The 25561-nt window shown below is 34.0% G+C and overlaps 1 protein-coding gene and 1 non-coding gene across 3 annotated transcripts; one reads left to right on the top strand and one right to left on the bottom strand.

Moving 5' to 3' along the window:
* The first annotated feature begins 11688 nt into the window (after window positions 1-11688).
* On the top strand, window positions 11689-18548 carry LOC108474212 (uncharacterized). Of its 2 annotated transcripts, XM_017776145.2 has the most exons (8): window positions 11689-12782; window positions 13005-13598; window positions 13974-14600; window positions 15249-15415; window positions 15521-16016; window positions 16259-16894; window positions 17606-17772; window positions 17873-18548. In XM_017776145.2, exons 1-8 carry the CDS (start codon window positions 11978-11980, stop codon window positions 18308-18310), a joined length of 3930 nt encoding a protein of 1309 aa, XP_017631634.1. In that variant the 5' UTR covers window positions 11689-11977; the 3' UTR covers window positions 18311-18548. The 2 variants fall into 2 exon arrangements, with proteins under 2 accessions (XP_017631634.1, XP_052877699.1); XM_053021739.1 differs by lacking the exons at window positions 17606-17772; window positions 17873-18548 and adding an exon at window positions 17015-17275.
* A 2767-nt stretch (window positions 18549-21315) lies between these two features.
* LOC128284977 (small nucleolar RNA R71) lies at window positions 21316-21421 on the bottom strand. Its single transcript, XR_008275393.1, has one exon. It is a non-coding gene; the product is annotated as a small nucleolar RNA R71 (small nucleolar RNA).
* Between the last annotated feature and the right edge of the window lie 4140 nt (window positions 21422-25561).

Genomic DNA, 25561 nt, shown 5'->3' with positions numbered 1-25561 from the left:
CTTCTTCTTGCTCCTTACGACAAGAAATAGTAAATAGAAAATCGAAAACGTACATAGCTGTTCCATTGCTAGCTGAACGTAAAGTAATGGCTTTTGTGCAACGTCGAAAGGGTCCTGATGTAGTGGGTCTGGTTTAAGGGTCTGGTTTTAGTTTTTACTGATCAAAGTAATAACCTCGCCTGCCTGCCTTGTATGATTTAAGGGCCTGGTTTTAGTTTTTACTAATCAAAGTTTCCATGTTTCTGTTTTCTTTCTCATTATTCTGGGTTAATTAAATTAACCATTATTAGCAGGTTTAGATTCATTTAAGTCATGCATATATATACCATTATTAGTAGGTTTAACTTCATTTAAATCAAGCATATATATATATATATATTAGATTTGTCAACCTGGTTTAACTTCATTTAACTAATATATCTCTGATCTTAAGCAAGTAGAACTTGCATTTACAAAATCTAGCCAAGAAAATGTAGATTTGTCAACTTGGGTGTTTAATCAAAATGATATTAGAAATGCATTGATTAATATGATCATTGTGGATGAATTGCCTTTTAAATTTGTGGAAGGGGAGGGTTTTAAGTTCTTTATTTCTATAGCATGCCTAAGGTTTCATCTTCCATCTTGTTGGACAATTAAAAAAGGTTGTATTGATTTGTTTAATTCCATGAAGAATACATTAAAGTAATCTTTTCAAAAAGAGACAAGTAGAATTTGTTTGACGATAGACACTTGGACGTCATTGCAAATGATATCCTACATGGTTCTAACAGCTCATTGGATAGACGATGAGTGGAAGTTACAAAAGAGAATTATAAACTTTTGCCCAATTTCTGCTCATAGAAGTGAGAGCATTAGTCAAGCCCTTGAGAAATGTCTTCGGGATTGAGGGATTGAGAAGGTCTTTGCAATTACTGTTGAAAACACATCTTCTAACAATATTGCTGTTGATTATTTGAGAAAGAAGTTGGTTCTTCGAAAAGCTTGTGTTGCGAATGGTAAATATATACATATGAGATGTGTGGTACACATTATTAATCTCATTGTTCAAGAAGGGGTTAAGGATGCTTCTATATCTGTGGACCGAGTTAGAGGAGTTGTGAGATATATTAGAGCATCACCATCAAGGTTATCTAAATTCAACCATCGGGCAGAAAAAGAAATGGTAGGTATTAAGGTTTATTTATGTCTAGATGTGCCTACTAGATGGAATTCAACTTATATGATGTTAAATGTGTCTGGAAAATATGAATGTGTGTTTGAAGCTTATGTTCATGATGATCATAACTTTTTTCTAAACCTTAGTGCTGGATATGAAGTCCCCACATGTGATGATTGGGAAAATGTTCGAAGAGTTACAAAAGTGCTTTAGCCTTTTCATGAACTTACATTGAAGGTGTCTAGATCATTACATGTCACCTCTAATACTTTTTTTGAAGTATTCACAGATATGCATTGTCTTTTTGATAGGTGGAAACATTGTGGGGATTTAGACATAATTCTATGGCTTCAAAAATGAATGACAAGTACAAGAAGTACTGGGGTGATTCAAAAGTGATGACCTTGCTTATTTATCTAGCAATTATTTTTGACCGACGACGCAAAATTGATTTCCTTGCATTTGGAATCAACTTGCTTTTTCCTACTATTGCAGATGACATTATAAGGATGGTCAATAGAGAATTGCATTATTTGTTTGATGAATATTCTGCAATTATTAAGGGAAATCATCACCATGAACGTTGAAGTTGAAAGTAATTTTCCTACTAGAGCTCCAAGTTCAAGTGAAAATGAAATAGATCAAGCAAAACCGAAGATAGGCTTAGTCATGCAACAATATATGAAGAAAAAAAAACGTGTTGGCTTGGAAAGTAAATTTGAGTTGGGTAGATATTTGGGAGAATATTGTGAAAATAACTGAGATTCATTTGATTTGTTATTGTGGTGGAAAGTTAATAGTCCAAGATTCCCAATTGTTGCGCAAATGGCTCGAGATATGTTATCCGTTCCTATCTCAACCATTGCATCCGAAAGTGCTTTTAGCACGAGTAGACGTGTTCTAGATAATTTTAGAAGTTCTTTGACTCATTCTATCGTTGAAGCTTTGGTTTGCACACAAGATTGGCTTCGAAGGTCAAAAGATCCTATCAACTTTGAGGAGTATGTGGAGGGACTTCAAAACATAAATGATGGTAAGGGACTAACTTTAATCCAAAAGGTTAATTTCTTATTTTATTTATTTTTATAAATATTCTCACAATTTAACTAACATTTTTCTCTTTTGATATTTATTAAAATTGTCAAAGTTATCGAAACATGAAGATGGTAACATACTTAACTATAACTCACAAAATTGAATGTTTATTTTTAATTTTTCTAGTAAAGATTTTCATAGTTTAAGAATACATATTTATTTTTGTTTCAAAATTGACGGTACTATCTACAGTGTTCGAAGAAGATGAAGCTTGAAGATAGTTTGATTTTAACTTTTTGGAATAAATATTTTGTTAATCCTTCTGAAAACTTCAACCTTGCATTTGCTTTGATTTGGTCAAAACAATTGGTTAAACTTGGATTTTGTTGTGCACGAAGCTTGAATTTATTTTGTTGAATTCGAGTCTTGGAGCGTCACACCATGACTATCTATATTATACTTTTGGTGTATCATTTTGTTATATCATATTTTGTGTAGTAGTGACATGTATCCCTATATCATGCTTTTGGTATATCATTTTGTTACTTCTATATAAGATAGTTCTTGACGCATAATTAATGTAAATATGATTATGCGTGTGGTGTAATAGCTTATGTAGTTGACTTAAATTATGTCCATAATGATCATCTTGGAACGTTATTTATAGTTATTTTGCATGCCTAAAATAGTTCTTTACATGTAATTATTCAGTAAATTATATTGTTTATGTAGTTAAATAATATTGTACTTCATTAACTAGTTAAATAATCCGTCCATGTAAACGCAATATTGAGTATAAATAATAGGATTCGTTAACTCAACTTGACTCGACTCGAAATTTTTTGACTCGATTCGACTCGATTTGAAAAAATTTCAAATTGAATTCGGTTGCTAAAATAGGATTCATCAACTCGACTAACTCAAAATTTTTTGACTCGATTCAACTCGACTCGATTGAATGCTCACCCCTAATTTCGGCAACGGATACGGGTTAGGGGTGTCACACTTAACTTTGGAAAAGTAACAAAACAGTCACTAACGTTATGAAAAAGTGACAAAATAGTCACTGATTAACAGTTTCCGTTAGTGAGTTAATGGGATCGCTGATGTGGCAAGTTAACTAGATGATGTGGCCAGTTAACTTTCCATGTTGGTGAAGCAGCTGATGGGTCTTAGTTTGGGGCGGGTTTAGGGAGAAAATTGAAGCTTTATGTTGGTTTAGGGTAAAAAATCAGTAATTGATTCTGATTAAGAGGATTGGGGAATAAAATCGATTTGGGAAAAAGTTGATTGTGATTTGGCTTGGTTTGGGTTTGAAACTGATTCGGGAATTGATTAAGAAGGTTGGCTTAGGGTTAGAAATTGATTTGATAATTGATAAATAGGGTATATGGTTAGAAAACATTTGGTCTTTTCAGTTTGGGGAGAAAAGAAGATAAAACCAGAAACCTATCAGTGTTTTTGATTCTTAGTGACAATGGTCAATAGAAGAGAAGTTGCCAATGTTGTTACATCCATTGTAACGGGTAAGTATTTGCATTTAGTTTTTAATTTTTTAGATTTAGGGTTATTTCAATTTAAGGTTATTTTGGGTTATTTTGATTTTAATTTTCATTTCGATTTAAGGTTATTTCGATTTTGGTTTTATTTGTTATTAATGTGCATGACAGATTAGAGTTTGGTTATTAAAGTGAATAACAGATAATATGTATGGTATGTCATGTGCATGATATTTATTGTTTGTATCAAATTGATGTTTATTGTTTGTATCTGCCATTGTATGAAGGACATTATCAAACTGATGTTTATTGTTTGAATATGCATTTATTTGTATCCTAGTTGCTATATTGTATGTGGAAATATCAAATTTATTATTTACCTTCTATATTGTATTGGTTATTGTTTGTCATTACCTAACTGTAGGGTTAAAGTGTTTAGTTATTGTCTGCCATGTGTATGACAAAAATGGTTGTGTTTGTATTAAATTATTTTTGTATTGGTTATTGTCTAATAGAAATGGTTAAAGTTAGAGGTGAGCAAAATCCGATTCGATTCGAAAAATTTGATAAAAATTCAAATTTTGAATTAAATAGTTCGAGTTATTTGAGTTAATCAAGTTATTCAAATCAAATCGAATAAAAAATTAAGTTTTTCGGTTTAACTCGAATATGAATTACACAATTCAAGTTATCCAAAAATCCGAATAAGAAAAGGCAAAACTACGTTGTTTTGATAAATGTTTACTTTCTTTAAAAGTTAAAAGTCAAAAGTCAAAATCATTAAGTTAAAAGGTAAAACTATATCGTTTTGATAAATGTTTACCCATTAAGTTAAAAGATAAAATCATTATATTGTTTATGTAGTTAAATAATCTTGTACTTCGTTTACTAGTTAAATAATCAGTCCATGTGAACGCAACATTAAGTATAAACAATAGGATTTGTTAACTCAACTCGACTTGACTCGAAATTTTTTGACTCGATTCGATTCGATTAGAAAAAAATTCAAATTAAGTTCAGTTGTTAAAATAGAATTCGTCAACTCAACTAGCTCGAAATTTTTTGACTCGATTCAACTCGACTCAATCGAATACTCACCCCTAGTTAAAGTGTTTGCCTATGTTGTCTACCTTTATTGATGAGTAATTTGTTTGGCAGGTTTAATTGATGACAATTTTAATGAGAATGAAAAAGAAATGTCTGGTAGTGATGCATCTGAAAGTGATGTGTCTAATAGGATAAGAGTTAATTTAGATGTTTTAAACATGGATGATAAGAAGTAGGTGAACTGTGTGATAGTGATAATTCTGGGAGGCTAGATAATGCACATGAATTTGACTCAGATGGCCAAAATTGGCCTGAGTTCAACCTAGAGAATGACATGAGTAATCCTAGAATTAAGATTGGAATATTATTTAAGTCTAAAGATAGTCTAAAAGAAGCTGCCAAGCAGTATGGTAAGTTAAATAGTTATTTTATTAAGTTTTCCAAAAATGATCTAAAAAGATTAAAGGCAATCTGTAGTGAAAAATGTTCTTGGTTCATATGAGCCTCTAGACTAAACCCTAATGACCCTACTGACCAGACTTGGCAAATTAGGAGTTCAACCTAACCATAGTTGTTCTAAAGTCTATAAAAATAAGAATGTAACCTCAGCTTGTATAGGTTAACATTATAAATAAAAATTTATTGTTGATCTTGATTATTCTCTAAAATCATTACAATAAGATGTCAAAAGAGATTTATGTTGCATAGTCTCACTAACCAAATGTAGGAGGGCTAAATTTAGGGCATTGAAATTAATTGAAGGAGCTCATAAGGCTCAATATGGGAAGATTTATAAGTATTTGTTGGAGGTTAAGACCCAAAATAACAATCTGTTATCTGGATAACAGGCTGTTTCAAAGGATGTATGTCTTTCTGCAGGCATATAAAGATGGCTATAAGACTGGTTGTAGAAGGATAATAGGTTTAAATGAATGTTTCTTGAAGGGCTACAATAGTGGCTATTTACTTGCAACTGTTGGGATAGATGCAAATAATGGCATCTATTCTATTACATATGTTGCTGTCGAAAGTGAAAACCAAACATCATGACTTTCGTTATTAGAGTTGCTCGCAATAGACTTGGAAATTGTGAGCTCATACCAGATATCTTTCATGTCTGACAAACAAAAGCTAAAATTCCATTTATTTATTTTGTGTTGTTTCTATTTAAGGGTTTAAGGTTTGTTAAAGAATTAAATTGTATTTTTTTTCTAATTGCAGGGACTTTTAGAAGTAATATGTATGTTGTTTCCAAATGCAGAAACAAGACACTGTGTTAGACACCTACATGTCAATTTCAAGAAGGCTGGTTTTCGAACAACAGAATTGAAAGATTTGCTTTGGTAAGCTGTTAGAGCAAGCACTACAAGGGATTTTGATGATGCCATGGATGAACTGAAGAAAATCAATCAACATGCTTATGATTGGTTGAAGGAAAATAACCCTACTCACTGGTCAATGTCACACTTCTCAATTAGGAGCCATTTTGACATGTTGGTGAATAATCTTTCTGAATCCTTTAACAAGGTAAACCCCTATGGTTTATGTTTCTTACTAATCATTAGCAGTTCACTAATCCTTTATGTTGTATACTGGTAGATGATACTAGAAGCAAGACGGAAACCTATTCTAACCATGATAGAAACAGTAAGGACCAATATTATGTTGTTGATTGTCAAGAAGAAAGAAGAAGCTGAAAAATGGAAAGGAATGTTGTGTCCAAAGATCAGGAAAAAGCTGAATGTCAATATCAAAGATTCATTGAGGTAAAGTTACCCTCTTTAATCTTTATGATGCCTTTATTTTAACTTTATGTTGCTGGTCACATTTTGTTTTAGTGCGTGTTTTTTAATATGCATGCAATTTTTTTAATCTGTCTATGTATAATTGTTGGTGGGGTTAGTTACATGCTGTTGACTATTTTTTAATATTCATGCAATATTTTTTAATTTGTCTATGTATGATTGTTGGTGGGGATGATCATATACTGTTGACTATTTTTTAATATGCATGCAATGACTATTTTTTAGGTGTGTGTGTGTGTGTATGATTGTTGGTGGGGATGGTCACATGCTGTTGACTATTTTTTAATATGCATGCAGTGACTATTTTTTAATAATATGCAAGTAGTGACTGTTTTTTAGGTATGTATGTGTGTATGATTGTTGGTGGGGCTGCTTATAATGTTGTTTTAGTGATTGTTTTTTAACCAAGCATGGTGACTGTTTTTTAGGTGTGTTCCATCACATGTTGGTAAGGACAAGTATCAGGTTGAATGTAGTCTAAGCAGCCAGCATGTGGTGGGCCTAGTTGAGAATTCCTACTCCTGCAGGAATTGGGATCTCACTGGTATCTCTTGCATGCACGCATTAGCTGTCACTCATCTAAAAGATAAGTTCTCTGAGACCTATGTACAAACCCGGTACACCAAGCAAACCCAGCTTGACATTTACTCCAACTTTATAAGGCCAGTAAAGGGTCCTAAACAATGGGTGTCTTTGTCAAACATGCTACCAATACTGCTTCCTACACTAAGAAGGCCACCTGGTAGACCTACTAAGATGAGAAGAAAATAACCTGATGAACCACAAACAACAAAAAGGTTGAGCAAGACAGGGGTGGACATGAGGTGCAGTAAATGCAAAAAAAATTAGGCCACAATAAGAGGAGTTGCAAAGGTGAAGTTGGTAAAAACATTCCAGTAAGTCATCTGCCTTAAGTTATATTACTTCTATTTATGAATTTGTTTGACGGATTTTACTTGTTGCTGTAGGTCAAAAGACACAAAGATGGTGTTCACAACCAAGTGGTTGCCTCTACTTAGCAACAGGCTACCCTAAATCAACAAGAGAGTACCCCAACTTAACAGGCTGCCCCAACTCAGTTACAAACTGCCCCACTTATCAACAACCTGTCCCCACTCACCAAAAAGATGTTGCCCCAAGAGAAAAGCTCTCATTCAAGATGAAACCAACCACTATTAGATGGATACCTCCTACTCAAAAGTCATCTATGACAGACCAATGATGACATTATGAACAAACCTTATTTTGTTAACTTTTTGAAATTGTATAAATTTATCTGTTACTGATTTATTAACTTAGACAAATTAATTTTTTTTAAATTTGCCTATGATTGCTAATATTGATAAACTTAGACATAGTTATTGATTTTTTTTTTGTTAATTTCGCTACAATTCACACCTGTTCAATTGTGTTGAATTGTAGGAAAATTTGGCAATAATTTTCCCTTCCTTCCTTTTGTAAACAGTTTGACGTTTGGCCTTAATATATGAGCATTGATCCATGCAATTTTTATTATCTTTTCTAACATGAGTATTGAGAAAACAAATGTGTAAGAATTGAGAAATACAAATGTTTCTCCTTTTTTTTTTCATCTGTGTTATCTCTTCTAACATATGAGCATTGAGAAATATAAATGAAATGAAGATTAAACATTCTTTCAAGTCTTTCAACTTTGAAATAAAATCAAATATTACAAAATAACTTTCTAATCATATATTCTCTCGTTACAATTTGTAAGCAACAACAATATGACAAAACAATTTGTAAGCAACAACCACATATTCTCCTATTTCAAGTCTATCAACTTTGAAGTTTGTAAGCAACAACATAAGCTGGTTAGCAATGTATACGATCAACCATGTGTAACAACATAAGCAACAATATACTAGTAACAATATTACAAAACATAAGCTGGTTTTCATTGCTAACAACAACAACATAAGTTGATTTAGGGTTTAAAAAATAGCAACACAGTTACAAATACAAGCACCAAAAACCATATTTTTCTCTCCCTCCTCCTTGCATCCTCCAATGTCCTCACTTTTTTCAAAAGACCTAACAACACAATTTGTGAACGGGGCGTTAATGGTGGATCAAACTAGGTGAAAAAGCTACATGGTTTTCAAAACCCATTGTCAAATTTCTTACACCCAAAAAACCATCTACCTGGGTTGTCATTGGACCAAGACATGTTTAATTTGGCTAGGTTTCCACAATAGCACATCGAAATCACTTCAGCCATTTTCATTTTTCCTCTTCTCCTTCTTCTTATTCTTTCTTTTTCTTTTTCTTTAACCTTAAATTGGTGCTGGTAGGGCTGTTAAATTGTTGGCAACTGGCCAGTTGGAGGGTTTTTTGACACCAAGCATGGTGTTATTTGCCATGTCACTTTGCTGTGACAGAAAACAACAAAAAGGACAGTTTTGTCGCTTTTCCAAATTTGAGTGACTAAAATGAAACCTAGGTGACTATTTTGTTAGCTACCCAAAAATTGAGTAACTGTTGGTGTAATTTACCCTTAGATTAATGGGTTTAAAATTTAGTGAGTAATGGTTTGAGTTTAATTAGGCTGGGTTCAATGGGTATTATATTTGTTATATATCATAAACAAATAAATATATTTTAAAATATTTAAAAATAATATAATATAAATTGATTTTTTCAATCGGTTTGATTCATAAAAAAAAATTGAAAATCGACCTATCAAATCGACAAAATCAAATTTCAAACTGAAAAGGTCACAAAAACTACTAAATCAAAATAAAAAAATTGATTGTGTCAGTTTTTCCTATTAAAATCGATTTATGCTCAACCCTATGTAACTATGGCCCACACTCAAATAACATTTGCTTACTAATAGTAAACGAATGAGGAAAGGGCTTGCCCACGACAGTTTGTGGTCAGCTTGTGGCTATGGTCTAGAGAATACATTCCATGTGCTTCATGTTTGCTGTCTTATTAAGGAGGTTTGGTTTCGTTTCTTCCCACCCGTATACTTCATTCTTTTTTCTTGTTCGATTTAATTCCTTGGATTACTACTAATCCATAGAACTCTTTTTCTCTAGACTTCATGGATGTTAGTTGGGTGACTTTATTTGGCATCATCATATGGTGATTATGGAAGTAGAGGAATTTGATGATATTCCATGGTGTGGAGTGGAACATAGCTCATGCTAGACCGAGAATGTTAAAGTGCCTGACAAGAGAATCCCGCTATCTAAAAATATTCTGAGAGATAGGCACTGGGCTCCACCTCCCAAGGATTGGATCAAGCTCAATACAGATGGTGGCATGGTGCTTTAAAGACATGGATTGGTCTTGCTTCAACGGGAGCTATTGTATGTAATTGTAGAGGCGAATGGATGTTAAGATATTGCAGAAGCCTTGGGTAGTGTAATGTCCTTGATGTGGGAGATTGGGGGGGGGGAGGGGGAGGTCGAAAATGTATTAGTTGAATGTGATAACTTAAAAGAGACCTCGGTTATATTGAGCTGTAGTTCAAATCTTGTGTATCAGCTTTGGTGTGACAAATATGCAAATTGGGGAAACAACATTGGATGGTAGTGATAGAAAACTTGTGGTGCAAGAAACAAAATAAAATGAAATAAGAAATGATACTTGAGGTGTGAGTTACTTTCCTTAAAGCTTTATTTTACCTTTAGGATACAACAAGTCATAAAATAACAAAAGAAAAATAATGAAAATAGCGTAATTTGAGTTTTTGTATAGGCATCGAACGGTTGTACATAAAAAAATGTATCCCTTGGTACATATATTTTGGCGTAAGGTACATTTTTTAAGGGTAAATTACTCACATGATCACCTAACTTTTTAAGCGCTTTCATTTTAGCCACCGCTATTAAAATAATCTTCCACTTTAGTCACTTAACTGTTAAGACATTAACGACGTCTGACGTACCATGGCACCTCATTGCCACATTTATTTTTTTCCACGTCAACAGTCTAGGTAATTTGCAACCCTTTATTCATGTCATTTATCTCATTTCTTTCTCGTATTCTTCTTCTTCAACACATTGGGTTAAATGATCATAAACACTTACTCGCTTCTTTTTCCGGTTCCAGTTCTTCAATTTATATTTAACTTTCCACCTCAACAAACCAACTCACATAACAACTGGAAACTTTGCAAATTAGATAAGAAGAAGCAACATGCTGAACACTAGAATTCTATTGCCGTTATAATTTCAAATTTTACAACTTGGGAAGTTCTCAGTTTATTCCCTTTCATTTCATTACCCAAAAGTGCCAATATTTACCATTCCCAGAAAAATTCTCAGATTTTCCCCACAAAAATCAGCTAACAAAGTTCATAACCTCAACATTCCCACATAATTTCCCATATTTTCCCCTTCATTTCATTACCCAAAAGCATAACACCAACACAAACATACAATCCACAATAGCACAGCGGGATTTCAGTAGGTTAATCCATTACTACTGTTGAACTTCAATTCTCTACCCGTTTTCTCCCCAGGCTGAGACAAACCATAAAAAAGATGAGAAAGTAACTCGCAATTCTAGGGTTTCACCTTAAGGTAAAGAAAGTAAAATAAAAGGGGTTTGCAATATTTCTTTTAAAATTACTTGGGCTATTAACGTGGAAAAGAAATATATGTGGAAATGAGGTGGCCTGCTACGTTAATGATTTGATGAATGGGCGATTAAAGTGAAAAATTATCTTAACGGTCATGATTAAAATGAAATGAAAACGATTGAAAAGTTGGACGATCATTTAAGAATTTACCCATTTTTCCATAAAAATTTTGTTTATTGGATGGACATGACTTTGGCCTTGAAATCTTTGATCACGTTCTTAGGGGAGCTTAGGATTTTGTTGTGCAAGATTCATAATTAGTTTGTTTGTTCCTTTCTCTACCAAAAATGAGAGTACAGAAGAGAAGGTGTTCTGATTATTCTGTGAAAATTTAGAGCTTCGATGGGCTCATTGTATTGAAACAAATAAAAATGGAACATTAAAAAGGAGTATTTTTAAATCTCAAACAACCAAACTACGTGAAAGAATTGTTTCAACTGTGAAATAATGTCTGGTCAAAATTTCATTGATGAACAGTTACGCGCGGCCTTCCAACCATAAAATGATATTTTTATAACCCATGGAATGGAAAACATTTGCACAATTGTTTACAGCTCCGTACGAGAAAAACTAAAATGGGATCAAATTGACCAGTGTCTAATCATGCATGTTAATGATGATGAGGCCGAGTGGAAACTGGTCTCCACATAATAGAAAACTATAAACAAAGACCCAAATGAAAAAGTAGTCAACTTGCTTTCGCTGCCATCTGTTTTTAAGTTTAGCTTTCACTGTTTGGACGACCTTTCAGCTTCCTTATTTTCTTTACCCTTTTTCCTTTTCTGGGAATCATCTCTGTTTTCAAGGGAAAAAACAAATGAATAATATTGATGATATCTCAGCTGATTTGTTTCTGTTAGAATCCCAATGGAAAGGCCTAGTAAACACCCTCGAAAAGCTCCAGTGTGAGGGAGGTTCTTCTTCAGTCTCTTTACTTGCTCTTCAATGCCGAAAGATCCAGGAACTTTCCAGCTCAATCCAAAGTGGAATCCGAACCCGTTTCGATGTGCTTCGGTACAAAGAAATTGAGATAGAGAATAGACTCAAAGATCTTGAATTGAGAGAAAATGAATTGGGTAAGCGTTCAAAGTTTAAACTTGACGAGGTGTTGATCGGAGAAGGTTCTCCTTTACTGGGTTTGAAGTTTATTGTCAGTGATGATGGGGAAAGGCTGTTGATGTTCTTGAATGCGCATGAGAATGAACACGAAAAGCTTGCCGATGAGGTTTATAATGTACTTAAAATGTCTAATAATCCTGGAAAACTGGTTTGGCAGGCTGTTAAAAGGGTTTTCATGGAGCAAAGAAATGTTGGGGTTGATACAAATGTGGAAAGAAGAAGTTGTCTGGTTTTGTTGGAGGCATTGATGAGAGCTAGGCCCGGGATTAAAAAAGGAGTTAAAAAACAAGCAATTTTTGCGGCAAAAGCATGGAAGATAAAGAAGGGGATGCAGGGCGAGGATGATATGGAGGTTTTATTGTTTTTGATGCTTGTGGGTGCTTTTGGATTGCTTGGTCTATTTAAATCCAATGAAATTAGGGGTCTTTTTAAGAGGGTTGCACAGCATAAGCAAGCTTCCTTGTTGGGTCATAGTCTTGGACTTTTTGAGAAGGCTGCCCCTGGTAATCTCTCTTTACTTTGTCATGTCATGTAAAATTATGTTTGATCAGCAACTTGCCTAGTTGATATTCTTATGTCTCCAAAAGAAAAAGAAAAACATTTAATGATCATGGGGTTTCCTGAGTCAATTGAGATACGTTAATCATATTGTTCCTTTTGGTGGTAAAACTTCCACTTACCTTCTTTTTCTGTGCTCCCAATTTTTTGTGATTTTGTCTGTTCAGATAGCTGCATCCTCCATTCCCAAGTAAAGATGGAGCAATTGGGTGAGGTTTCAAATGTGCTGTCTGAGGCAATAGATGATACAAAGATCAATTCTTCTTCTCCATCTTCTGCTGATTTAAGATTTATTGCAAGTACAGATGCTGATAGGTTGTTGATGTTTTTAACTGAGCATGAGAATGATGACAGGATTGGTGATGACGTTTACAATGCTCTGAAAACGTCAGGGAAGCCAGCAAAATTGGTTTTGAATGTAGTTAAAGCTGGAATCTCAGAGAGGGCAAATATAGGAGTTCAAAGAGGGGTGGTCAAGAACAGTTGTGTAATTCTGTTGGAGCAGTTGATGAGATTGAGGCCTGTGATTAGTCAGAAATTGAGGAAAAAAGCTCTGGGAGTAGCGCAACAATGGAAAGGAAATATAAAAAATAATGGCATTTATGATAAAGAGATTTTGGTCTTTCTGATGCTTGTGGGTGCTTATGGATTGACTAGTGAATTTAATATCAAAGAAACAGAGAGTCTGTTTAAGAGTGTTTCTCAGCATAAACAGGCTCCTATATTGAGTCCTATCCTTGGTTCCGTTGACCAAACCTTTGGTAAGTGTCTTTTCATTGCTACCATGCAGAGTTGTATCATTGGTTTTGTTGGTGAAATCCCTACAGAAAACATTTTCATTTTACACACTTTGAATTTTATGATCTTTTTGCCTGTTCATTAGCAAATTTGTTTCTTTTACTACTTAGATTTTGTTAAACAATCAGGATTTTCATTTTAGGTTTAATAGTTCTTCATCCTAGTTCTTGATTTAATCAATCAGTGATTGTAATTTGTACATGTTTTTAAATAAATGGAAAGGTACACATGTACTTATAGTTTGTGAAATTTATGGATTGTTGTTTTTAATTCTTGTGATTCTACATTCTGTTACAAGTGTGTCATTATGCTCACAAGTTGATATTCTAACAATTCAGTGAGAGATATCTATCATTCTCAAGTGAAGATTGAGCAATCTGAAGCAGACAATTTTCAATTGGATAGCTCCATTCCTTCTGAACCAAAGTTTGAGCAGCATATTGATTCTTCATCTACTAGGTCTTGGCCTGAGCTAAAGTTTCTTATTATCAATATGAATGCAAGAGGTTTAACACTATTTCTGTCTGAGCGTGTGGAAGATCATAATCTAATGCGAGGCGAAATTTCCAACGCACTTCTATTGGCCTCGGATCCTGCAAAATTAGTATTGGAAGCATCATCATTTTTTTATCATTCAAAGTCAGGGGATGGGTTTAAGGGAATAGCCTTATCCAATGCAAGAAAGAGTTGTATTCTTTTGTTGGAGCAGTTAGTGACATGTTCAGTCCAGATTGAACCCCAAGTGAATGAAGAAGCTTTTAAGCTAGGGGTTGAGTGGAAAGAAAGAATGGATGAGAAGTACCCACAAGGTGTGATGGCATATGGTTTCTTGCAGTTTATAATCACATACCAGTTGAAGTCTTCTTATAACGTTGATGAACTCCTTTGTCTTTTGGTAACTGGAAGTGAATATAGACAGTCTCCTGATCTGTGTCTGGCTCTTGGTTTGGCTGATAAGACATCGAGTGAGTTTACTCTCTATCCTGATCTTTCTTAGGATATTGTTCTAGATGCTATATATACTAAGTAGCTTCTTGATATTGTTACTTCTTTTAGCTGTTTTCTTTAGTTTGTTGTTTTCTTATCTGCAGAGCTTATATTGATGCCTTGAGTTGATGCATTGTGCATTGACTAGAACATGGACGTAAGATGTGTACAGCTATTTTACATCTTTTGACTAATTTCAATTCTTGGAAACATAATATCTTTACTGCTTTCATGCTACAGTGGTTGACTGGTTGCAGTATGATTCTGAATGGTCAATAAATGGGATTGGCAGATCAGTATGTTTATATATTTAGTTGTTCATAGTTCTTCAGACCTGTGTTTTATTTTCTCTGTTCATTTTAAAATTCGAAACTGAAGAAGCTATTATGGGAAGCTAAAGCATCACCGGGATTAGAACCAAGCTCCACAAAAGTCAATTTTTGATAAGTATTACATGCTGTTGTCTAGTTGCCATCTTTCTCATTCTTTTGCATTGGAAGTTTTTCCTATTTATAAACTATAAAGCTATTAGTGAGTGGACACTGTACTTTTTCTTTCAGTAATAGTTTTCTAGTCTCCTTAATGGCATTCTGATTAGAACTGCACTATTCGGTTACATTTGACAGTCCTTATCGAGACCCTCATAAATAAGAACCTACGGCTTGAGGCTATTGCATATATTTGTGCTTTTGATCTTGCTGACAAGTTCCCTCCTGCACACCTTCTGAATGCCCACTTGAAGTATTCGAAGATGAGAAAATACCGGAAGGGCAAAAAATCAAATATGAAACTGGTAACCTTTGCACTTTTTGTGTCTTTGTATTGTCAATGGTTAAGCTATTGTCCAGCTGGTGTCCTACATTATATCTTTATGACTTTTAACTGAACATGCTGGCAGAATGAGACCATAGACCAAGAAATTGCGATTATGAGAAGAGTCATTAGATGCATTGCAGATCACAAGCTTGAATCTCTATACCCTCCTCAGGATCTTGAAAACTATATCCTGCATCTGGAAAGGCAGAAAGAACTGGGGAATGATACAGCACAAAGAGAAAAGCAGAAAGCAGAGAAGAAAAAGGATTTGCCAATCCCTTTAACCAAAGCTAAAATGCAGCAGGACGGTGAACTTAGTTGGCCCTGCATCAATATGTCAGCTGAGGCTGCACCAAGCCTTTTTGCTAGTGCTGGTGGCAATCTCCACTTAAAACCGTCACCGCTTGAGCAACCACTTAGCCCGATTGCTGATCAATCTGTGCCTTGTAGTTTGTGGGGCTCGGCTGCTTTTTGTGGAGACACAAGCTCATTTAATTGGCAACATGGGTGTGAAATCGGTGATCCCTGGAGCTTGGAGCATTTCACTTCAACTAGAGCAGTCGACAAGGCTGCCCCTGGTAAAATCTCTTTTTCTTTTTTTTTTTGCTATTTTTGCTTTTAATTCTTTTTTACCAAACAATATCATAATTCTTGGTTTAGATCCTTTTATTCTTTTATAATTAAATAATTTTGATAGCATGAAAGGTCCTGCACACGCTTAGAGTTTAGCAAGTATCCTTTTTGGTTTTCTATTCTTTTACTCTAAATTTTCACTTACGAGTTCGATATATGCTAATTAGTTGATTCTCGAACCATACAGAAAGCAGTATCCATCACGCTCAAGTAAAGATTGACCAATGTCAATCAGACAATTTTCATTCAGATGGCTTTGTTCCTTCTGAAGCAAACTTTAAGCATTATACCACTTCTTCATCTACTAGTTATGGGGTTGACCTACAATCTTATAGCACCAGTATGGATGCAATGGGTTTAATATTGTTTCTATGCAAGCATGTGGAAGATCACAATTTTATGCGCTGTGAAATTTCTGACGCTCTTCAATTGGCCCCGGATCCTGCAAGACTTGTTTTGGATGCAATATCAACCTTTAATAAACCAGAGTCATTGAATACTCATGAAAAGAAGTGGAATGGGTTTAATTCTGGAAACTTATGCCATGTGAGAAAAAGTTGCATTCTTTTGTTGGAGCAGTTAAGGACATTTCCATTCCAGATTGATCCCCATGTAAACGAAGAAGTTTTGAAGCTGGCTTTCGATTGGAAAGAAAGAGCACTGAAAGGTGTGGTGGCCTATTGTTTCTTGCAGCTGATAGTCACCTACTCTTTGATCTCTGGTTATGAAGCGGATGAGCTTTTTGGTCTTTTGGTAATTGCAAGCGAGTATCATCAGTGTCCTGCTTTGTGCCTGGCTCTTGGTTTGACAGATAAGATCCATGGTTAGTCTACTTTTTCTAGTTTATCCTTTCCCTTGTTTTAGTTGATTCTTTTAGCTGTTAGATGAAGTTATCCTTGTCTTCTCTGCTTAGCTCTCACATATTGCTAGTGTATAACGACAGCTTCTGATGATGAGGCAGAGTACAGGAATGTCCTCTAGAATGGGTTATTTCTATTGAATCTAAGATGCTACTGGAGTTCTTTGGTTGCATCCTGTACTTAATTGGCACATGAAAGGAATCAAAGGGGGTCCTTATTGGTAAATTATTAGCTTGTTATTTTTCAGAATCATCTAGATTTTGCTTTCTTTCATGCATTCAATGTCAGATTGAAACATATGAAGGTCAAATAATTGAGCTGAAGGTAAGAACAAATTGAGAAAATATATTATGTTCTGGTAAAGAGCATTCAAATTTGACAGAACTCCTTAGAAGGCGTCAAGAAAATATGCCGTATAAGAAATTTCTAGTAAGGAGCATTTACCTTAAAATTTTTGATTGGTTCGTAAAGGGTATGTTTCTTTATATGTAGTGAGTTTTTGATAACTACCAATCTTCTTGTCTCTTTGTCATATCATTCGGTCATTTGCTTGGAAATATTATGATATCTATGAATCAGAAAACTAACCTATGAAGTTCGGTGGTGATTTTTTATGAGCATAAAACCTGACGGTAGTCTAATGCCACCTGCAAAATCTACTTTAAATTTGACAGTTTTGATCGAAACACTTGTAAAGAAAAACCTACGGCTCGAGGCTATTGGATACATATGTGCATTAGATCTTGTTGACAAGTTCCCACCTGCACAGATTCTGAAAGCTCACTTGGAATATTTGATGCAGAGTGTGCATCAAGAGGCCCAAAAATCACATTGGAAACCGGTAAGTTTTCCTTATTTCTTTATATTCATGCGTGCTCAAAGATTTGCTGGCTAATGAACTATCATCCTGTGTCCCTGTTTTTATTTGAATGGTCTCACAGCGTCAAATTAGAGATAAAAAAAAAGGTGCGGTGGGAAAAGTGATCGGATGCATTGCTGATCACAAGCTCGAAAAACTATTCCCGCGGAAAAAACTGGAAAACTACATTAGGCACTTGGAAAAGCAGAACGCGGATGCAAATGTTGCTGCACGAAAGGAGAAGCAGAAAACAGGCCGGAAGAAAACACCGAAAGCCCCATCTGCAAATACGAAACCACAACATGAGTCTGGAACTAAGCTACCCTCCCCGACCATCACTTCTACTACTGGTTCCACTACTAAACTGTCACCTCTGCAGCTACTCGAAACCTTCTTTGCAGATCAAGCTGTATCGCATGGGTTACGGGACTCTGCTACTTTCTCCGCAACCTCAAACCTATTAAGTGATAATCAGCAAACGGATGTGGCCGCCATTAACGATGATGGGAACTCTGACTAGGATTGAAATGAGCAAAACTCAATGAATATTTTGCACTGTGAGCTTGCTGTTGGGCTTTGGTCAATGTTTGATTTGTATGGGAGATCATGGAACCTTGCTTGACAGTTATATTACAAATGTTTGATGTGGGTTTGTTTACATTTTTCCTTTCAAAAAGTTATATAAATAATTAACGAATTCATATAACTATTAATTATTCTATTTTATGATAAAGAGTATTATGATTGGGATCTTGAAATTGATTTTTTTTTTGCCAGAGAAATTGAAAATTGATTATGAAAATTTAACATTTTTATTACTAAATTATAAATATTTAATTTGTATTTCGAAATGTATATTTTATGTAACTTTAGATTAACTACAGAATATAATTCTATTACATGGTAAGAGCACATTTCGAAAATTGAAATTAATTGTTTCACAAATTTACTAACATTGATATATTATTTCAAAAGTTTGGATAAAATTTCTCAAGAAAATTTGGTAAGGTGTAAAGTACTTGGATAGAAGTGTAATTTTATTGTAATATCAAAAATAATTTGTATTTCCCTAAACGTATTTGACATATAGTGTAATTATATTTTAATTTATTATTTATGTTTAGTAGTACAAATTATAATTATATAATTACATAATTAAAAAATAATTATTATAAAAAGTATCAATACAATAAAAGAAATTTCTAAACGACTAACACAAATTAAAATCAAATGATCATAAGTAATATATTATCCAAGAAAATAGTCAATAATAAGGTTAATAATAAAAATAAAAATAAAAATAAAATAAATATCATATGTAATTTTTCTAATTTCTTAAACATTTTAACATATTCTCATCATTTTCTTCTTCCATTTGCTCTTCACATTATGGTTTACCCAATTCTACCTACGAATAAAGTTATGACATATGCACCATACTTGATAAGTGTTAAAAGTAACATGTTTTAATCTCATTCTTAATGCAATTTTGGGTGATTATTCAATGTTAATGGTGAATTTTATGCTTCTAATACTTTAAATTCACGTTTTTATACTTAGAAGAATATTTGGGAGAGAAAGGAGTGAAAATCGGAGTAAGCTACAGCAGCCACATGGGTTGACCCATTCCATATGTTCTGGCTACATGACTGTGTGGGTCACACGACCATGTGGTAGGTCGTGTCAATTTCGTGAATTTGCACTCTAAATTGTGGGAAATCATATTTTTTAGGTCTTTCATGCATTCTAAGACGTATATATGACAAAAATAAGAAGATAGGAGTGAGCAATCATATAATATTTAAGAAAACAACTCGAAAAAAACCATTAAAGCCAACTTTGAAGCAGATTTCCGTCAAGATTGAGGATTTCCAGTTGATTTCTTAGGAGATTACAATGAGTTTCTTTATTTCTTTCGTTTATACTGTGTTTTGGATGTTTTTATTTTCAAGCATGAACTAATTTTCTAAACACCTAGGGAGATGAACCCTATGATGGATTTTGTTATTTGATTTTTATTTTATGGAATAAATACTTAGATCTTGTTCTCAATTATGTGTGTTTAATTCTTGGTTTGATTTTTCTAGATTATTGATAGATGTTTATGTGATTAAATTAGAGGAGGAATAGGCCTTGTTTAAGAGTAGATTTTGTGTAATTGAGTGGAATTGCATGCAATTCTAAAAATAGAATGACATAAATCTACTGGATTAGAGTCAAATCTAATAGGAAAATCCATAAATTGAGTTAATTCGAAAATAGAAATCTTTAACTAAAAAGAAATTTCAATTAATCAACCTAGAGTTAGTTGCTCTTAGGCTTAGTTTAATAATACTTCTCAAAAGTGTTTTGGGAGAAAAAATACTTTAGGGAGAAGCTAAAATTTTTAGCTTCTCAAAAAAGTGCTTTTGGGCCAATTTTTGACTTGGGAGAAACACTTTTTCTCTAAAAAAAGTAGCTTGTTTAGGAATGCTTTTATTCCAAAAGTGCTTCTTAAAATAGATATTAGCATAGTTTAGGAATTTTTACGGATCAAGATATTAAGTAAAGAAACTGCGTAATTTAAATTAATAATGACAAATGAAATCTAGATGAATTCTTTTCTGGGTATTGTTTTGCTTGGTTTTTACTCGATTATTTTCGTGTTTAGTTCTTTACCGTGTTCGTTAGTTAATTAATTTAGTTATTTTTAATTTTTAATCAATCACTCAATTTATTCGGTTAAGTAATAGAAAGACAATAATTATTAGTATTTTTAGTCTTCGTGGAAACCATATCTTTGTTCACCATAGTTATATTATTAATTGATAGGTACACCTGCCTTAGTCAAAATTTTAGTAGTTTAGCGACGCATCAAGTTTTTGGCACCGTTGTTGGGGATAAGAGTATTAGGAAAACTTTATTTCTATTAATTTAGTCATTTTTATTTTTATTTTATTTGATTATTACAGGTTCCTTTAGTTTATGACTAGAGGCAACCTAGTAGAACTAATAATTTTTGACAGTGAAATAGAAAAGACAGCTTGCAGAAATCGTAGAGAAGTTAGAAAAGCAAGACAAAGTCAACAGATTTTAATAGAAAATTAAGAGCAAAATGATATTATTGTGGAGATGGATGATAATAAAAATAACCAGCAACCTTCTGCACGTCCTACTTCTCGGACTATGTATGACTATGCTAAACCCACTCTGATTGGGGCTGAATCGAGTATTGTCGGATTGGCTATTGCTGCAAACAATTTTGAGATTAAGTCTAACACAATTTTGATGGTGCAATAGTATGTTCAGTTTGATGGGTTTCAAGATGAAGATCTGAATGCTCATTTCACTAATTTTCTGGAGATCTGCGACACATTTAAGATTAATGGTGTTACTGATGATGCCTTACGCTTACGATTGTTCCCATTCTCTTTGAGGAGCAAGACAAAGCACTGGTTGAATTCACTTCTATGGGGTTCCATCACTACTTGGGCTCAGATGACTCAGAATTTTTTGTTGAAATATTTTCCACCGGCTAAAATAACTAAGTTAAGGAATGACATCTCTTCTTTGGTTCAATTTGACATTGAGACACTTATGATACATGGGAGAGATTTAAAGATTTGTTGAGAAGTTGTCTTCATCATAAACTACCTTTATGGAGCCAAGTTCAAATTATTTACAATAGTGTGAACCCCTCAACTAGATAGATGATTGATGCAGCAGTTGGCGAAATATTGAATAACAAAACACCTGAGGCAGCTCAAGAGTTTATTGAGGAGATGTCACTGAATAATTATCAGTGGCAAGTTACAAGAGTAAAACTTGCAAAGGCAGCTAGAGTTTTTGATATTGAAGCAATTTCTATGTTGGCGAGTCAGGTTGGAGCTTTTGGTAAGAAAATTGATGGTTTGAATTTTTCTAAGCAGGTAAATCCGGTAATGCAATGTGATGTGACTGGAGCGGGGATAATTAATCCAGAATATTCACCCTTCAAGTCTAACATGGAAAATGAGCAAGTCGACTTTATGGGTAATATTTCTAAACCTCAAAATAACCCTTATAGCAATAGTTATAATTCAGGATGGAGGAATCATCCGAATTTTTTATGGGTCGGTCAAGGAAATCAAATATCACAACCCCTTGGGTTTTTAGCAACCATGTCAGTAAGAAAAGAAACTGAATTTGGAAGAGATGTTGACTAAATTTATTTTAGTGTCAGAATCTAGATTTCAGAACACTGAGACAACTTTGAGGAATTAACAGGCATCTATTCAGGGCCTCAAGAATAAGGCTAGTCAGCTTACTAAGTTGGTTTTAGAGAGACAACAAGATAGCTTACGAAGTAACACTAAAACCAACCCAAAAGAGAAAGTTCATGCAATCACTGTACGAAGTGAGAATGTGTTAGTCGAGCTTGAAAAAGAAACTGAAATTATACGCTGCTGATAAAAATGATGGAGTTAAGGAAAGTAAGAAAGGGTATAAGTCAGTGGTCAGATAATACAAACCACCAATTCCATATCTGGCAAAAGTGAAGAAAGATCGCATGAATGAACAATATGGTAAATTTCTTGAGCTTTAAAAGGAATTGCATATTAACTTACCTTTTGTTGAAGCCCTTTCATAGATGTTAAAGTATACAAAATTTTTAAAAGAGCTGTTAAGAAATAAAATGAAGTTAGACGATCTGTCCACTGTGGAGCTTAATGAGGAGTGTTCGACCATTCTCTAAAAAAAACTACCCACCAAGCTTAAAGATCCAGAGTGTTTTACTATTCCTTATTTTATTGGTAACTTAAATGTAGAAAATGCTTTGGATGATTTGGCTGCTACTATAAATATAATGCCTTATAAATTGTTCAAACAACTTGGTCTCAAGGAACCAAAACCCATTAGGATGAGTATTCAATTAGCTGACACATCAATTAAGTATCCTAAAGGTATTATTGAGAATGTACTTGTTAAAGTCGATAAACTTGTATTACCTATTGATTTCATTATATTAGACATGGATGAGGATACTAAAGTCTTAATTATCTTAGGATGACCTTTTTTAGTCATTGCTAGAGCTATTATTGATCTAGGTAATGGTGAACTTGTGTTGAGGGTAGGTGATGAAAAGATTACTCTTCAAGCACGTAATTTTGTAAGAGTTCCTAGTGAGCGAGATGATACTAGTTATTCTGTTAATGTTAGTAATCATGGAGCTCAATGTTCTTTGCAAAAAATCACCCATGAAAATGTGTTAGAACCATATCCTACTCAAAGTGATAAAATTTGAGGGATAAGTGAAGAGCGAATGGTGCAACTTGATGAATTAAATGAATGACGAACAAAGACTGATGAGAACCTAAGAATAGTCAAAGAAATAACTAAGCGATGCCATAGTGTGTATTTAAAGAACAAAAATAAATTCAAAGTTGGTGACAAAGTGGTACTAGACAAGTCAGATCTACGAGAGTTCCTTGAAAAGCGTAAGTCAAAAGGGTCGAACCTATTTGTGGTACAGAAAGTATTCTTATATGGAACTATTGAGGTAACACATCTTGAATACGAAAAATTTAAGGTAAATGGTCGTCGACTCAAACTTTATTTTGGTGGTAATATTGATAACGGGATAGAGGAGCTTCGGCTCCAAGATCTGCCTTAATCCTGAACTTAATAAGGGAAGTCGAGCTTAGACTTTAAATAAGCGTTTCTCAAGAGACAACCTGAGATTTTTTTTAAAATTTTAAAATTATTTATTTTACTCTTTTTTTCTTAATTTTTTTAAAAAATTATTACTTAATTTAAAAAAACAAAAAAAACCCATACGATTTAGGGTGATCCATACGGCCTTGTGAATACTGGAGCTAATTTTTTAAAATTATTTTTGACCTACACGATTTGAGTGGAGGCACATAGCCTGGAGCCGCGGACGTGTGACCCATACTGCCATGTATAGGGGCATGAGAGAAGCGAATGAGAACAATACACGGTCTGGGTGATGACACATAGCCTGAACAAATGTGCGTGTGATAGACCATGTGAACATTTAGAAAAAAATTTAATACCACACAGGCATAGTAAGTTACACAGGTGACTCACACGGCCGTATGGCCCAACACGAGTCCAACATACGCCCATGCCCCTAATTTTCTCTCAATCCCTAATGTTTTCCTTTCCTATCTAGTTGCTTGTCTCTTTCCTCGTGCAAACCTCGTCTCTCCAAATAGTCATTGATCTTGACTTACCGTTCATGCTGCTAACCCCGGTCGTCCCCAATCTCTTTCTCCCTTTCTCTCTTCCTCGTCCCCTTCACTGCTATTCGTGCAAGCCATTAATTTTCCTCCCTTTCCCTTTCCCGACCTCAATCGCTCTACCCTCAATGCTGTCGCCGTTTACCCTTTACTTACAGTCGCCTATCCTTTACCTTGTCGGTCGGCTGACCTTCCCTTTTCACCCCTAAAACCCTTTTTTTCCCTAAAAAACCTCAACACAGTCGCCCCTCCTTTCCCCTCTCACAAACATCAGCCAAGCCCCTCTGCTGTCGTTTTTCACCGAACTTTCCTTCTTCTTTGTGCCACTATTGTCTGTCCACCTCTTCCACCATTGGTCTCAAATCTTGTCTTTTTGTTTATCTATTTATGTTATTATTGTCGAAACCATTTTTGGATAAAAAAAAAGGGATCGACTTTTTGAAAACAAAATGTGGAGTCGCCACCAATATTTTGTTTTGGTGTGATTGGATCACCTAAAAATATTTTATTCCATTTTAAATCTATTTTGGCCTACGAAATTTGAGAAAACGGGTTCGAAGCCAGTTACGTATGAAAAAGGATTAGCACCCTCACTACGCCCAAAATTAGTACCAAATTGATTAAGTATCGTCCTTATGTCTAAGATTTAAAGCAATTTTTGAAATATGGTTCCTTTTAAAACATTTAAATGGCTCAAGTTGATCGTCAAAATTATCTCGTTTCAAAGGAATACAGCATCACATCCAACAGAATAGGACACGATCCTTTATACCCTCGAAAATGCGATAAATTTTTGACTTCCAAAAGTTTATATGTTGGAAATTACGAAAGGATGCCCAATTATTTAGTCCAATGAAAAAACGAAATCCAACACAATAGGGCATAATTCCTCAAATTTGCAAACATTGACATTGCCTTGTTTTAGAATTTATAAAATACGAGTGAAATACTAAAGGAACATTCAATTATTTGGAATAAACCAGAAATCGAAACCCAGCACGATAGGGCACGATTCCTCGAATTTCCAAACCTTGAACATTGCCTTGTTTTAGAATTTGGAAAACACGAGTGAAATTCTAAAGGAATATTCGATTATTTTGAACAAACGGGAAATCGAAACCCAGCACGGTAGGGCACGATTTCTCAAATTTCCAAACATCAAACATTGTCTTCGTTTTAAGGAATTTTCAAACGAATAATTATAAAACCAGCTTGAAATGCATTAATTTGACTTGAAATAAAATGGAATTATGAATTTTGGATCAATAAGTTGAATATTACAATGTGACAATTGCGAATGAAAGGCGAATAAACATGGAACAATATATGTGGATAAGATACTATGCAAATGGGTGACAATAATATGAAAATACGAACGAACGAATTATAATATACATAATGAAAATAATCGCATAACATATGTCACTTAAATACCAACATTAATAATCAAAAGAATGAAATAAACAACATGAAACCCTTTAAAATAAGTAATGAGACAATTTTAAATAAATAATACATAAAAACAAGTTCAAAAAAGATGTTATAAAAGC

Source organism: Gossypium arboreum, chromosome 11 (assembly GCF_025698485.1).
Source record: "Gossypium arboreum isolate Shixiya-1 chromosome 11, ASM2569848v2, whole genome shotgun sequence".
NCBI lineage: Eukaryota > Viridiplantae > Streptophyta > Magnoliopsida > Malvales > Malvaceae > Gossypium > Gossypium arboreum.
This window is presented reverse-complemented; position numbering and strand designations above follow the sequence as displayed.

Excerpts from the sequence above, each read along its gene's own strand:
- LOC108474212 (XM_017776145.2), top strand. The coding sequence starts at position 11,978 with ATGAATAATATTGATGATATCTCAGCTGATTTGTTTCTGTTAGAATCC. Across the intron at positions 14,601-15,248 it reads TTTGGCTGATAAGACATCGA|TCCTTATCGAGACCCTCATA; the intron begins GTGAGTTTACTC and ends TACATTTGACAG. Across the intron at positions 16,017-16,258 it reads AGTCGACAAGGCTGCCCCTG|AAAGCAGTATCCATCACGCT; the intron begins GTAAAATCTCTT and ends CGAACCATACAG.